Source organism: Phyllostomus hastatus, unplaced genomic scaffold, assembly GCF_019186645.2.
Source record: "Phyllostomus hastatus isolate PE091 unplaced genomic scaffold, TTU_PhHast_1.1 phas_contig_948, whole genome shotgun sequence".
NCBI classification, from domain to species: Eukaryota; Metazoa; Chordata; class Mammalia; order Chiroptera; family Phyllostomidae; genus Phyllostomus; species Phyllostomus hastatus.
Window position 1 is genome coordinate 1,333,759 of NW_025333993.1, and position 13,884 is coordinate 1,347,642.

The window sequence follows — 13,884 nt, forward strand, 5'->3', positions numbered from 1 at the left end:
GAAGCCCCAGCTCCAAAGGCAGGGAGGTGGCTTGTTGGGAGGGGGCTGGTCCGGGGAAAGGGGGGGCACTCCTCCCAGGGCACCCCGAGCCCCGGGCTGACCTGCACTGAGGGCAGAGACCCAGTGTGTAAGTGGGGGTCCCGGGGCATCAGGAAGCGTGGGGGCATCATCAGGACAAGCACCAGCAGCTCCCAGGGCCGGGCCCCCACTCGGCCTGTCATGTGGGGGCTCTCTCTCTCCAGGCCTCAGCTGCCCCTCTGGAGAGAAGGTCCCAGCCAGGGCCCCGGCTTTCCTGGCCCCCAGAGCCTCCCCTTGGGTGTGGGGGCCAGAGTGACAAGGAGGGATAAGGCTCCAGGCCTGTCAGGAGGTCCCCAGAGACTCTATGGCCCAAGTGCCTTTGTGGCCCCAGAAAACAACGTTTGGGCTCAGAAATACAAGTAATCACCATTTCTGCACCAAGAATCTTACAACTAAGATTTCTCCAATCTTAAGGAAAATGTAAGAAACACGACCAACACCAGGAATATGCATGTAATTCTCATGTTAACCAGTGTGATTTGAACATCCTCAGAAGGAAAGCAGTTTAGTTGAGTCTGTTTGACTTGAAATCAAGAAGGTTCCCCCTCCACTGTCTCAGGTCCAGGAGCAGGGGCCCAGCTGCCCCAGGAATGCGGCAGCAGAGAGAGGCCCGGAAGGCTGGCGCCCCGCTATCTCCGCCCGGCGGCCGGCTCTCCTGACGTCCTGGAAGCAGCGCCCTGGAAAACCCCGGTCATCGTGGAATCACGGAGGGGCCGCACCCCCACACCTCAGCCCAGGCTGCCAGCTCAGGGCAAGCGCCGGGGCCCAGTGGGTGCCGGGCAGGGGCCAAGTGCAACCCGACACAGCCACCAGTACAGTCATCCCGCTGCCTGAGGGTGGGACCCACACCCAAGCCAGGGCTCTGAGGGAATGCCAGCAACCAGTGACCGGGTCCCTCACGCAGTGGACCCCTGGGGCCCTTCCTCCGCTCTAGCCACACATCCTCCAACGCCCCCACAGGCCGTGGGCAGCGGGTCCCCGCCTGGCACAAACCCCACGCCCGTTCCCGAACACCCGGAAAAGGCACGCACTCCCGCTCCCATCCTCAGACCAAGGGTGTAAGTCAGTGTTTCTGCAGGCCGACCTTCAAACCTGGGGTCCGTAAGAACAGACCTGTGTCACTCACAGCACAGCCAGGGCACAGGAGGAAGCCCCGCCCCACTGTCTGGGCGCACACAGCATTTATTGACCCGCTGGGAGGGGCGGGTGAGGGCGTGGTCTGCCCCACCAGTGCTAACAAGTGACAGTCTAGGAGGCCGCCCTCCAGGTTCAAGGTGGCAACGATGAGGAGTAGGCCCTCTCTGGCACCTGTTCGTCCCCGGAGCTCACGGTATGCCCCGGGCCAGGTCAGAGCAGGGCGCCGCCATCCAGCTGCATCTGCCGGGCCAGCTGCTGCCCGATGGCCAGCAGGGGGCTGGCTCTGTAGGCGGGATTGGCCAGCAGGTCCCGGAAGCGGGTCCTTTCTTCCTCCCTGAAAGAATTGAGGTCAGAGGTCAGCAGATTCATGCCCCTGAAGCAGTGGGGAGAGCATTTTGCACACAGGACCTGCCTCGACTGGGCCACCCCACACCCAGGCATCACAGTGCAGGCTGAATGGACAGGAGAGGCCGGGACAAGGGGCAGGGAGCGGGGAAGGCAGACCGAGCTCCTCAAGCAGGGGCAGAGGCAGCCTTCTGGGCCAGGCCAGGGGGGCCCAGGGCTGAGCAGGGCCTCGGGTTGGAGGGAAGAGGCTGCCCTGGGCCTCCTCATCATTACAGTGACCCTGGGGCCACCGTGCCTGCCCGCCCACCCATGGGGTTGCTGGCTCCCTGCCCCATCCCCAGGGAAGAGGGGGTCTGGGCCCCCACCCCCGACCATGACAAGGAGCCGCTATTAAAAGCAAGAGGCTGCCATGCGCAGGGAGGCAGCAGTCTGCACGCTCCCGGCAGACAGCCTTACATAAGAGGTGCCGCCCTCCGGCGCTGCCAGAGCAGAGTCGGCCCTGCAGGCACGAAGGGCCCGGAGTTCTGCGCCCCTCACAGGCCCAAGGCCAGCTCTGCTCACCATAGTGACAGAGGTGGCACCTGCTGCCCTCCCAATGGAGACAGCCTGACGTCAGGAGGAGTAGGTGGAGGACCAGCCTGTGCTCTGTCCCTGCATGTATAACCATGGGCAAGGCCACACCAGGCCAGGCCCCAGCTTTCCCGGCAGGAGAACTTGAACTCCACTGGGCAAGTGACTGCCCTAGGCAGGTGTCAGCACCTAGGATGGCATCTCCCCCCAACCCCACAAGGACCTGGGCCCAAGGGCAAGCCCCAGGAGGCGGCAGCAGCTGCTCCCCGCATTGCCCCAGCAGAAGGGGCTTCCTGGTTCCACGCCAAAGAGGCTGCTCCGTGCCAACCTGGCTGTGCCCCGGAGCTGGCCCTGGCCGAGCTGCCCACAGCACCCGAGTGGACTGAGGTTGGGGGACCTGGCCAGATACCTGACAGCCCTGGGGGCGGGGTGGGGAGGGAAGATGGGAGCACCGGGGCCTCGTTCTGGTGTGGGGGTGCACTCACAGGAGCTGGAGCCTCTGCGCCGCGCTCATCCGGCTCAGCTCGGCAGGCCGGGGCTTGCTGCTGGCTCGGCTGTGGACAGAGAGGGCACGTCAGGGCCACACACGTTCGCCTGGTCCGCCAAGGGCACCCCTCTGCAGCTGCAGCCCACAGGACGGCTTCAGGAGGGCACCGGGACCAGCACCCCCCTCCCAAGGTGAGCCTCTGGGAGTGCGAGGGGGCGGGAGGGGGGAAAAACTGCCCAGGCTTGGCCGACTCCTGAACTCGCTCTCCAGGCCAGGAGGCTGAAGCTTTGATACTTCTTTTTGAAACAGGAAGGAGAAACCCTCTGGTCCACCCAGGACAGCTCCTGCACCCCCACTCCTGTCACCCCGGCTCAGCCTGACTCGGCACCGACTCTGCTCCAGGACGCTGCTCCACTCCTCCTGCCACCGACCCTGTCCCCGTCCCTGTCCCCGAGTCCGCCCCGGGCACAGCGTGGCTCTCCCGGTGCCTGCGCCTGCAGAGCTGGGGCTCAGGACTCCCCTCCTCCAGCCGGAGCCCCCAGGAGGTGGCCATGCGCTAGGAGGCCCAGGGAAAAACGGTCTAGCACAGCCCTGCCAGCCAGAGGCCTCCCGCCTTGGAAACCCTCCCCCACTGACTAGAAGGTAGCATGGCAGTGGGCGGAGGCCTCCCACAGCCCCCGCCAGTCCCGAGGCGGAACAGACAAACCCAGGAGGCTCTTCAGTGCCCACAGGGTCTAGAGTAGTTTAAGCCCTCCTTGAAGGGTGGGAGGCAAGAGGGGGCAGGACCCTCACCCAGCCTCAGGACCCGGGGCCTGGTGGGCAGTGGCCCTGAGGCTGTCGGGGCCTGCCCAGACAGGCCCGACGTCCACCCCAGCAGGCTCCCCGTGAGTTACGGACACTGTGGTCAAAGCTGGGCGGGGTAACCCTCTCAGCCCCGCAGCACCCGGCGTGGCTTCCACACACCCGCCCCGTGCAGCCCCCGCTATCCCGACAGGTGTGGGCTTCAGCCCACCTGGAAGCGTGTCCAGTGGGGAGCCCCTGGCTGGGCCATCGTGGCCCCGAGCTCTCCAGGCAGCTGAAGGTGGACACTCACCCTTGGGTCTGTGGTCGCCTAGCACCGGCTTCCAGATCCAGCAGCTCAGGGAGGGCGTCCCGAAGGGGCTGCAGGTCCCCCACCACCACCGTGGCCCGCCTCTTCCGCTCCGCCTTGAGCTTCTGCTCCGCCAGCTTTATGGCTTCGATCTCTGCGGAAGGGGAACAGGGGTCAGAGGAGGGTCAGAGGGGTCAGAAGGGGAACAGGGGTCAGAGGAGGAGTCAGAGGGGTCAGAAAGGGAACAGGGTCAGAGGAGGAGTCAGAGGGGTCAGAAGGGGAACAGGGTCAGAGGAGGGGTCAGAGGGGGAACAGGGTCAGAGGAGGAGTCAGAGGGGTCAGAGGGGGAACAGGGTCAGAGGAGGGTCAGAGGGGTCAGAAGGGGAACAGGGTCAGAGGAGGAGTCAGAGGGGTCAGAAGGGGAACAGGGTCAGAGGAGGAATCAGAGGGGTCAGAAGGGGAACAGGGTCAGAGGAGGAGTCAGAGGGGTCAGAAGGGGAATGGGGTCAGAGGAGGAGCTGAGGGCTGAGGAGCCCAGCCATCGGAGCCCAAGCCTGGGCCTGCTCCCTTTCCTCCCCCTTCCTGCCATAGGCAGGCCACTCATGTCCATGCTCCTGGCACCTGCAAGCCGCCCTGGGCACCGGGGGCGCAGGGAGGGGCAGGCCAGCTCCGAGCTCTTCTCGCCCCGTCACAGCGGTGCCCTTCTCAGTTCCAGCATTGGCAGCGACAGGAGTGCAGGCACTGCGGACTTTTCCCCTCAGAGAAAAGTTCAGGCCGGGGCCCTCAGTGGGTCGGGGGAGCCACACAGTCCCAGAGAGGTGGGTGGGTGCAGTACATGTTCCTCGGCTCCCCAAGTGCCTCCTGGGGATGCACACGAAGGGAGAACCCCGTGGGAGCGGGCAGCAGTTCAGGGTTAGAAGTGGGGCTCCTGACACTGAAACGGGGAGGGGACCAGTGCCCGGGGGAGGCCTCAGAAGACTCCGCCCAGCCCCGGGAAGGGGCCCTGCGCCAGAGGGAGGGGTAGCAGAGCAGAGCAGGGTGCAGAAGAGCCCGAGGGTGAGGCTGCGGCGGGTGGCAGGGCAGCGGCCTGGGCCCTGGAGAAGAGGTTGGGGCAGGGCCTCACCAGGGCACAGCCTTGCAATTCAATTTCCACTTAAACATGTATTTCGAAACTGCTAATAAAACACATAATCAAACATGTGATTTCCGTAGTGTGGCTTGTGGAAAATGCTGGCTTGCTGGTGGGTGTGCGAATCTTGGACACAGGTCCCCCTTCCCCAGGGCCAGCGGCCAACAGCCAGCGGCCAGGCCAGGGGCTCGAACACCACCAGGGGCCCCGCAGGCAGCCTAGCCAGATCTAGGGCACGGCCAGAGGCCGCTACGCTCACTGAACCGGGGCTAACTGACCAGAGTCCTCTCGTACAGGAAAAAGGGTCTGCCACTAAGACCGCTCGGAAACACGGGCAGTGACGGGCTTGGGGTGAGACCTGGCTTCAAAGCCGCCTCCCCTGGCTGTAAGTAACAAGGTGTGGGCTCTGAATCACATCTAAACAGGGAACAAAAAACCCCTTCTTGACCAAGGACCAGGACAATCCACAGCCAGCTCCTCGCAGAGCACAGGATGCCCCCGGAGGACAGGCAGCCAGTGGCCCGGTGGACCAGTAGCAGGCCGCTCCCTCTGTGCATTCTCGGGACTCCGAGGCCGGCCAGGCCCTTCAGAGCCCAGGGCCACCATCAGCCCTGCAGGGCGGATGCAGGAGGCAGAGATGGGCACAACAGTGATGGCCGCCAGGGGCAGAGCAGGCAGGGAGAAAACAGGGACCTGGACGGGGAGCCCCGAGCCTGAGGATGGATGCAGGACAGCCCTCTGATTAATGCAGAGAAAGCGTGCGTGGCACCGGGCCCCGGCACGTTTGTGAAAGACACGTGGTGAGTGAAGACCCTAACAGGCATTTCAAGGGGCAAATTTCCAGAAACGAACACCATTCATCTTCCGCCAGGGAGAAGCGCCTGGCAGGCTTCCCGAAGGCCAGCTCTTCCAGCGCGGCCCGCCCTGACACCCCCGGCTGCCCAGAGCCAGCTCTGGAAGGCCCGCCCTGTGCAGAGTGGGTGGTTCTCTGGGCCCCAGATAACTGAGTTCAGGGGGCGGACCGCCCAACCTCCCGGGTCCCTGTGCAGCGAACCCCATACTATCCCTCAGAGCCCCGGGGTTATCAGACTTCATAAACTGACCACTCACATCTTCCCATCCTTCCAGGATGAGGGTAAACCGTTTGCTCAGCACCTTATCACAGCAGACGCCTCTTCCTAAAGAGCTTAAGCACCCAGGGAGGGCCCGGGGCAGGCGGGGGGGTGCTGGGGTGGCCGGGGTGGGGGCCTCAGGCTGGGGAAGGAGCCAGGCGGAGCAGTGCTCCGAAGCCACCGCCCCTTTACCAGCTGGACTGGCAGACTCGGTGACAATGCTGCACCAGGGCCAGGACCCAGAGCAGCAAAGCAGACCCCACGGCTCCCAGGAAGATGGACACAAACACTAAACCAAGCAAAGCCAAAGCACTCTAAATTAGCACGTGGTGTGCAACTACGGAGTGTCCGGAGCACGCAAGGCCAGCTCACGTGGGGACATCCGCCAGACAGTCCACTGCCGTGGCTGCCTCGGAGGGGAAGGCCCCTAGTCACCCGAAGTACCAAAAGAATCCAACAGAACTCGCTGCCCACTCGTGGTAAAAACGACAATGAAACCACGCACGGAAGGAACTGCCTTGACCTGACACAGAGGATCTACCACCCAGGCCTGCAGCAAGCGTCACACCTGTGGTGAAACCGGGCCACGCTCAGTTACGAAGCAGAAGAAAAGGACGACTGCGACCCCGTGCCTGTCCCCGCCGGCGGCACAGGGCCAAGGGAGGGACGGTGGACGAGTTGACCTCAGCCTGGAGAGGCACCGGCTGCAGTGACAAACGCAGGAGCCGGCCTGGCCTCCCCACCAACCCACACGTCTGACGCACCTCAGTCACACCCAACAGGAGTCTTCAATGAACCTGAGATGCTCGTTCAAAATTGTATGTTTTAAAAAGCCATAAATGCGTAAGAATAGCAGAAACAGTTCTGGAAAACAACAAGCAACCGAAGAGCTGGCCTTCTGGATGGATATTAAAGCAAATTAGGCAAGGGCGGAACTTCTGACAGACCCACGTGCGAGCGGGCTTCCCCGGCAGGCCGGGACTTGAGGCAGTGCTCCGCACGGGCCACTGGCCAGCCCCCCGCCCCCTCCTTCCTGCTGCTCCTGAAATTAATTACACAAGAATTCATCACGGCAAATCAAAGAGAAATTAAAGGCCAAAAACCCAGGAAGAGCTGTTCAACCCCGCCTGAAATCAAGGAAAATGACAATGGTGAATGCCATTTGTCACCTGCCAGGGCGGCAGATTTTACAGGCTAAAAATACCAAGTGTGAGGGGTCTGGGGACAGCGGGGACAGGGAGCACGAATGCCGGCGAACGACTGCGCAAGGATAGTCAGGCGGAGCAGCACGTGCCGTCGCCCAGCCTCCTGGACCCGCAGGGCGCCCCACGAGCCCTGAGAGCCGGGCTGTCAGGCAGGCCCCGCCTGGAGGTTCTGGGTGCTGGGGAGCATGTGAATGGGAGGAGGGGGGTGGGCATTCCAGTGGGAACACTGGCAGGGGCACGGGCCCTGGGCAGGAGCTGCGTGTGGCAAGGTGCGAGAGCTGGACCCACGGGCGAAAACCCACACGCTGCCGCACACCGTGCACGTCTAAGCCCCACGCCCCAGTGTGAGTGCACAAGTGAAGAGGAGGGCCTGGCAGTTTACTCTCGCACAGCCAACCAGTGCTTGCTCCTGGGCAGAAAAGCAGACGCCAGTCTGGTGGCTTTATCGCTTTTCCTCGAAGAGTTTCATAACTTACTACTCATTTGCAACAAAACATTACTCTGTCCTCAGAGGTGGATTTCCTTCTACCCCAGCTTGCAAGGGGAGAGGGAGCCAAAGACGGGGAGAACCCTGAATTTAAGGGGTGTCGGCTCTGTGCCAACAGGCTCCTCTTCCTCTGCCCTGTGCCCCACAGGACCCACCACCCCTTCTGGCAGAGACAGTGGTGGAGGGAGGAGGGAGGGCGAGCTTGAGGAAGTACTGCCCTGCCGCCCCTCCCCCCTGCTCTCCTTCTAGGGACAGGGCTCCTCCCTTTGCCCAGCAGGCCAGGTTGGTCCTGGTTTCCCAGGACCCCAGGGCCTCATCACCCTCACTGCCCCCCACCACACCTCTGTACCTAAGCTGTGCACAGCCCCCTCATTAACTTCTCTCCAGGAAACCCTTCTGAGGGTGCTGGGCTAGACTGACCCACAGGCTGACGTCTGCCCCTGGAAGCAGGGATTCATGGGCAGCCTACTGGAGAGCAAAGGGGGACGAGAAAAAGCCCCTTCTATCAACTCTGTGGTCTAAAGCAGCAGGTTCTGAAGCAATGGCGGTTGGAGAGCACCCCCAGGGCCTGGCTGGGGGAAGGGGCGGCGGAGCCCGGCCCCCACACTCCCCTCCAGGGCCCGCTGCTGCAGGAAGGGCCCCACAGGCTGACGGGCTTCACCCTCAGGGGTTTAACGTAAAACCGGCTGCAGGTGTAACCAAGGAAGCAAAATAAAGCTTTCCGTCAAGATGGCAATTTGGGTAAGCACGGTACCCGCCTCCTCCCACGACCACGTCGGAATTACAACTGAACTATGGAACCACCACCCTTCAGAACCACCCAAAACCTCGCAGAACCTGTAACTGGGGACAGAAAGAAGCAGCCGCGTCAAGACTGGCAGGAGAGGTGGCGGTGCTGAACAGGCTGGCCCGACACCCGTGTGCAACAGTTACAGATCGGCAGGGCTATGTGGAGGCCCCCCTCGGGAGCGAGGGGTCCCAGCCCCACACCAGGCCCCCTGCCCAGGGTTCCAGTGCCGGAAAGAGAAGTCCCCACAACTCCTGTCTGAAAGCCAGCGGACACTGTGGCTGAGTGAGACCGAGGGCTTCTGGAGTCCCAGGCGTCCCTCTTAAAGGGCCCACATGCTGACTTCCTCGGACTCACTCCCTCTGAGCTCCATCGCTGGGGCAGCACTTAAAAGATGCTGGGGACATACAGTGGGGAGGCTGAACTGCCCATCAAGGGCTGGACACAAGTGCTGGCAGAGGCCACTGTTCCTTTGCTGAGCCCTCCCCCGGCGGAGCCAGCAGGCGGGAGCCGTAGCTGAGTTTTCATCAACCTGGGTAACACTGTTCACCCCGTCTTGGTGAGCCCCTGAGACCCTGCCCCACCCAACTTGCAGGGCCGCCCAAGCCCAACAGTTTCCAATGGTTTTTACAATACATACCAACGGTCTGCCTTGGCTCATGCTTCAGACCTTGCCGAAATCTCCCCAAGGCTCGCAAACCCCAAACAGGCAGCACCTGGCCTCGACGTGCCCTGCACCTTCCCTGAGTGGCCCCAGGCCAGCACCAGCCGCAGCTGTTATTGGCTTGTGGTGTGGCCTCTCCTGCGAACCTCAAGCCCAGCACAAGTAGCAGCCGTCCGCAGATCGCTTTGTAGCTCACGCTGGGTGGCCCTGGGCAGGGCACGGGCAGCAGCTGATCTCAGTCTGCTCCAGACCAAGAGGCCCCAGAGCCAGCGCAGCCGGCAGTTTCAGACCACACCAAAGCACCCACCAACCACCTCCACCAACCACCTCCACCAGTGGCCCACTCAGCGGGCAAACTCACTGGGCACCAGCGCCCCACTGAAGTGTGTCCAGACCCGTGGGGTGGGCCCTGCACGGCAGACTCCAGTGTGGTCACAGCCAGTCCTTGGGACCAATCGGCCTGGAGGTAAATCCCTCCCACTGGTGTGCCGTCGGCTCGACGACACTGGGAACATGCACACAGCCCGCATCGGGGTGCACCTGACACACCCAGCTTGGGTGACAGGGGAGGCTGTGCCACTGGGTCCTACAGGAAACCTATTACATAAGGCAACTCTACCAGGCCCATGAGACGCAGCAGCCCTACATGATAATACACAGAAACAAGCACAGGGAGGCTGCCAAAATGAGCGGACAAACACACCTGTCCCAAATGAAAGAACAGAGTGAAACTCCAGGAAAGAACTGAATGAAGTGGAGACAAGCAATTTACTAGATGCTGAGTTCAAAACACTGGCTGCTCAGTGCGGTCAGGGGACGAGCACAAGGACTTGGTGAGAAATTCAGCGGAGACACCGGAAATACGAAACTGAGACAGAAAACACACAAAAGGACCAGCTGGCGATGGAGAACACGACAACCGAAATGAAGTCTACGTTAAAGGGAATCGGTAGGGTAGATGAAGAAGAGGATCAAATCTGGAAGAGAAGGAAGCAGAAAACACCCAATGAAAACAGAAGAAAAAAAGAGAGAATAAAAAAATGAAGACAGTTTAAGGAGTCTCTGAGAAAACTTCAAGCACACTAACATTTGTATCATGGGGTGGCCAAGGAATTAAAAAAAACAAAACAATTTTTTAAAACACGATAAACACAATTTTCCTAGCCTGGAAACAGGAATAGACTCATAAGTCCAGGAAATGCAGAGTCCCAAACCAGAGGAACCCAAAGGGACCCTTTCTGCCACAACACATCATAATTAAAATGGCAAAGGTTAAAGACAAAAAGAATCTTAAAAGCAGTAAGAGGAAAGCAGTTAGGTACCTATAAGGGAGCTGATTTGTCAACAGAAACTTTGCAAGCCAGGAGGGATTGACAGGAAATGTTCAAAGTGATGAAAAGCAAGGACCTACAACCAAGATTCCTCTGCAAGGAAAGCTACCATTTAGAATTGAGGACAGATAAAGAGCTTCCCAGACAAAGAAGGAGCAAAAGGAGTTCATGACCCCGAACAAGTATTATCAAAAATGTTAAAGGGTCTTCTTTAAGAAGAACAGATGAAAAACATGAACAATAAAATAGCTACACATACATTATCTATCAACAATTATTTTGAATGCAAATGCATTAAATGCTCTAATCAAAAGGTAAATGGTGGCTGAGTGGATAACAAAACAAGCCCTTACATATACCGTCCACAAGACACTCGCTTCCAAATGAAAGACACATAATGACTAAAAGCAAAAGGACGGGAAAAATATTTCATGAAAATGGAAACAAACAAACAAAAAAGTTCAGGTAGCAATACTTACGCCAGACAAAATAGGCTTTAAAGCAAAGAAGAGACCCAAGCGACAAAGAAGGACCCAGCAATCCCACATCTGAACACTCACCTGAGGAAACCCAAACCACTGAGTCGAAGACACCCACACCCACATGCTCACGCGGCATTACTTACAGCGGCCAAGACACGGAAGCAACCCGAGCGCCACCGCGGATGAACGAACGAAGAAGCGGTACATGGACACGATGGAATGTGACACCGCCATAAAAAAGAACAAAATCTTGCCCCCTGCACCGACACGGGCGGACCGAGAGGGTGCTGTGCTGAATGAAATTAAGAGAAAGACAAATGTCATATGATTTCACTTATGTGTGGAATCTAAAGAACAAATGAATAAATAAGCAGAACAGGAACAGACTCGCAGATACAGAGAACATTTCGAGGGTTGCCAGATACGGGTGGGAGTCGGGTGAAAAAGGCGGAGGGATTAAAAAGCACAAAGTGGCTGTTACAGCGCAGTCACAGGGAGGGAAAGCACAGCGTGGGGATCACAGTCCACAGGACTGTACTAACTGTGCATCGTGTCAGGTGAACGGCGGATTTGTCAGGGTGATGACTTTGTAAACTATGTAAATGTGTAATCGCTGGGTCGTACACCTGACACCAACATAATATTGTACAACTGTAGTTGAAAAATAAAAAAAAATATTGAAAAACGTAACGCAGACAAATCAGGACTCTAAAACCAAGCACCCTGGCTAGGCTGAGCATGGGAAATTCCGATGGGCCGAGACCTGCGTTTCCACACGGCGCCCAGGAGGCTGCCGCCAGCTCCCTGAAAGCCCACCCGTGTCCCACAGCGGGATTCAGAAGAGGAGCAACAAGAGATTGTCTTTGTCGTGCCTCCTTACCACCCAGCCCATGTCTGCTCATCGCCTGCGAAAGCCTGAAGGAGGTTCCACGGCAACAGGCCACGGAACAGAATGCGTGACGCCGAGCTGCTCTCCGCGCCACATGGCCCGGGGTCCCCCTCGGGACAAGGCTCGCTGGCAGCACGCCAGCAGGGCCCCGAGCCCCGGCTGCCAAGACCGGGGACAGTTCTCACAGCTTTCATCACTGCACCCCAAGTCTGAGTCAGTGAGATGAGAAGAAGACTCCAAAGCAAAGTCTGGGAGAAGATACAAAACTCTATTTTAAGTGGCATGAGTATTAATGTAGAAAATTCCAAGGAAATTACAAAATAACTACTGGAACTAATGCAATTTTAAAAGGTCAAAAGATATGAGATTAGTATTTAAAAGAACGCTTTTATGTACTAGCAGAAAACTGGAAAACGTAGCTTCTGAGGATTCCATTTATTACAGCTTCAAATACTATAGAACAGCAATAAGATGATCAAAAAGAAACCATGTGAGACCTCTACCTATACAACACTGGTGACATAAACTATGAGGGGCCCCAAAACCCTGGAATTTATTTACTAGAAATTGTGTATTTATTCTATGTTTAAACTTCAGTCACCTTCAAAGTACTCTCCATTTGATGCAATACACCTAACAAGACATTTTTTCCTACTGCTCAAAACAGTTTTTGAAATCGTCAATTCTGATGCCTTTTAGTGCTTCTGCCATCTTTTGTTTCACCTCTTCCACACTGGCAAAATGTTTCCCTTTGAGGACTTCTTTCATCTGGGGAAACAAAAAAAAGTCACTCAGGCCCTGGGCTCATGTTGCTCAGTGGTTTGGTGTCGGTTCGTGAACCGGAAGATCGCTGGTTTGACTCCTGGGCAGAGCACATGCCTGGGTTGTGGGCCAGGTCCCCAGTTGGGGGTGTGTGAGAGGCAACCAGTTGATGCATCTCTTGTACGTCATGGATGTTTCTCTCCCTCTTTCTCCTTCCCTTCCCCTCTCTCTAAAAATAAATAAAATCTTTAGAGAAAGAAGGAGCTTATACCCTTTGTGGCAGCATGGATGGGACTGGACAGCATTATGCTAAGTGAAATAGGCCAGACAGTGAGGGACAAATACCATATGATCTCACCTTTAACTGGAATATAATCAACAAAAGAAAAAAGCAAAGAAAATATAACCAGAGTCACTGAAATTAAGAACAATCTAACAATAGCCAGAGGGGAGGGGGGAGGGGACAGTGGGGAGAAGGGTTTTCAGGAACTACTATAAAAGACACATGGACAAAAACCAATAGGGAAGGTGAAAAAGTAAGGGAGGGAGGCGGGTTTGGAGGGGGGAGGGGGGAGGGGTGGGGAGAAAATATGTCAACTGTAACTGAACAACAATAAAATAATTTAAATTAAAAAAATAAAATAAAGAATAAATTTTTTGACCCCCCCCAAAAATAAATAAAATCTTTAAAAGCAAAAAAAGTCACTTGGGGTGAAATCAGACGAATAGGGAGGGTGGGACATGGGGGTCACGCCGTTTTGGGTCAAACACTGTGAACACTCAGCGCAGAGTGGGCAGGTGCGTTCGTAAATCACCCGTCATCACCCGGGCAAACGCACTGAAAGAGTCTTCAGAAAAAAAACTCACTGACGCTGAACACAGCCTCTCACAGCAACACCAGCTGGTGCACTGATGCAGGTGGGTTCCCAGAACACTTGCCTAGCAGGGGAGACCTGTCCTACAGGGGGCCCACCCTCCAGAAGATAATCCCAGGTTTTTCTGGGTGCCTCCTCATAAAGAAAATCTAAGTAACTGGGGAGATATACCATGTCCATGGACTTGAAGAGTCCATATTGTTAAAATGGAAATTCTCCCAAAGTTGATCAATAGACTTAAAGCAATCTCAATTGCAACCCCAATAGGATTTTTGTTGGTATTTGCTCAGGTACAAGAAACTGCAGGGGGCCATTTGATTTGTCACAGAGACACCAAAGCAACTGGATGAGGACACAGAAGCCTTCATCACAAACAGTGCTGAACAACTGAGAAGAAAAACCCACACCACAGACAAACATTAATTCAAGATGGATCTGGAACCTAAATATAAAA

At 57.2% G+C, this 13,884-nt stretch overlaps 1 protein-coding gene across 2 annotated transcripts in view; it reads right to left on the reverse strand.

The window, feature by feature from the left end:
- Positions 1 to 515: 515 nt before the first annotated feature.
- Positions 516 to 13,884, reverse strand: part of SLX9 (SLX9 ribosome biogenesis factor) — a 30,853-nt gene continuing 17,484 nt past the window's right edge. The window contains exons 4-7 of one of the 2 annotated variants that reach the window (XM_045852526.1): positions 3,711 to 3,861; positions 2,616 to 2,684; positions 1,387 to 1,549; positions 516 to 755 (exon numbers count right to left, since the gene is read on the reverse strand). In XM_045852526.1, the coding sequence (XP_045708482.1) occupies positions 1,426 to 1,549; positions 2,616 to 2,684; positions 3,711 to 3,861 (344 nt within the window). In that variant the 3' untranslated portion in view covers positions 516 to 755; positions 1,387 to 1,425. Of the gene's footprint in view, positions 1,550 to 2,615; positions 2,685 to 3,710; positions 3,862 to 13,884 lie in introns of both variants that reach the window. The other variant, XM_045852525.1, reaches the window with a different exon arrangement.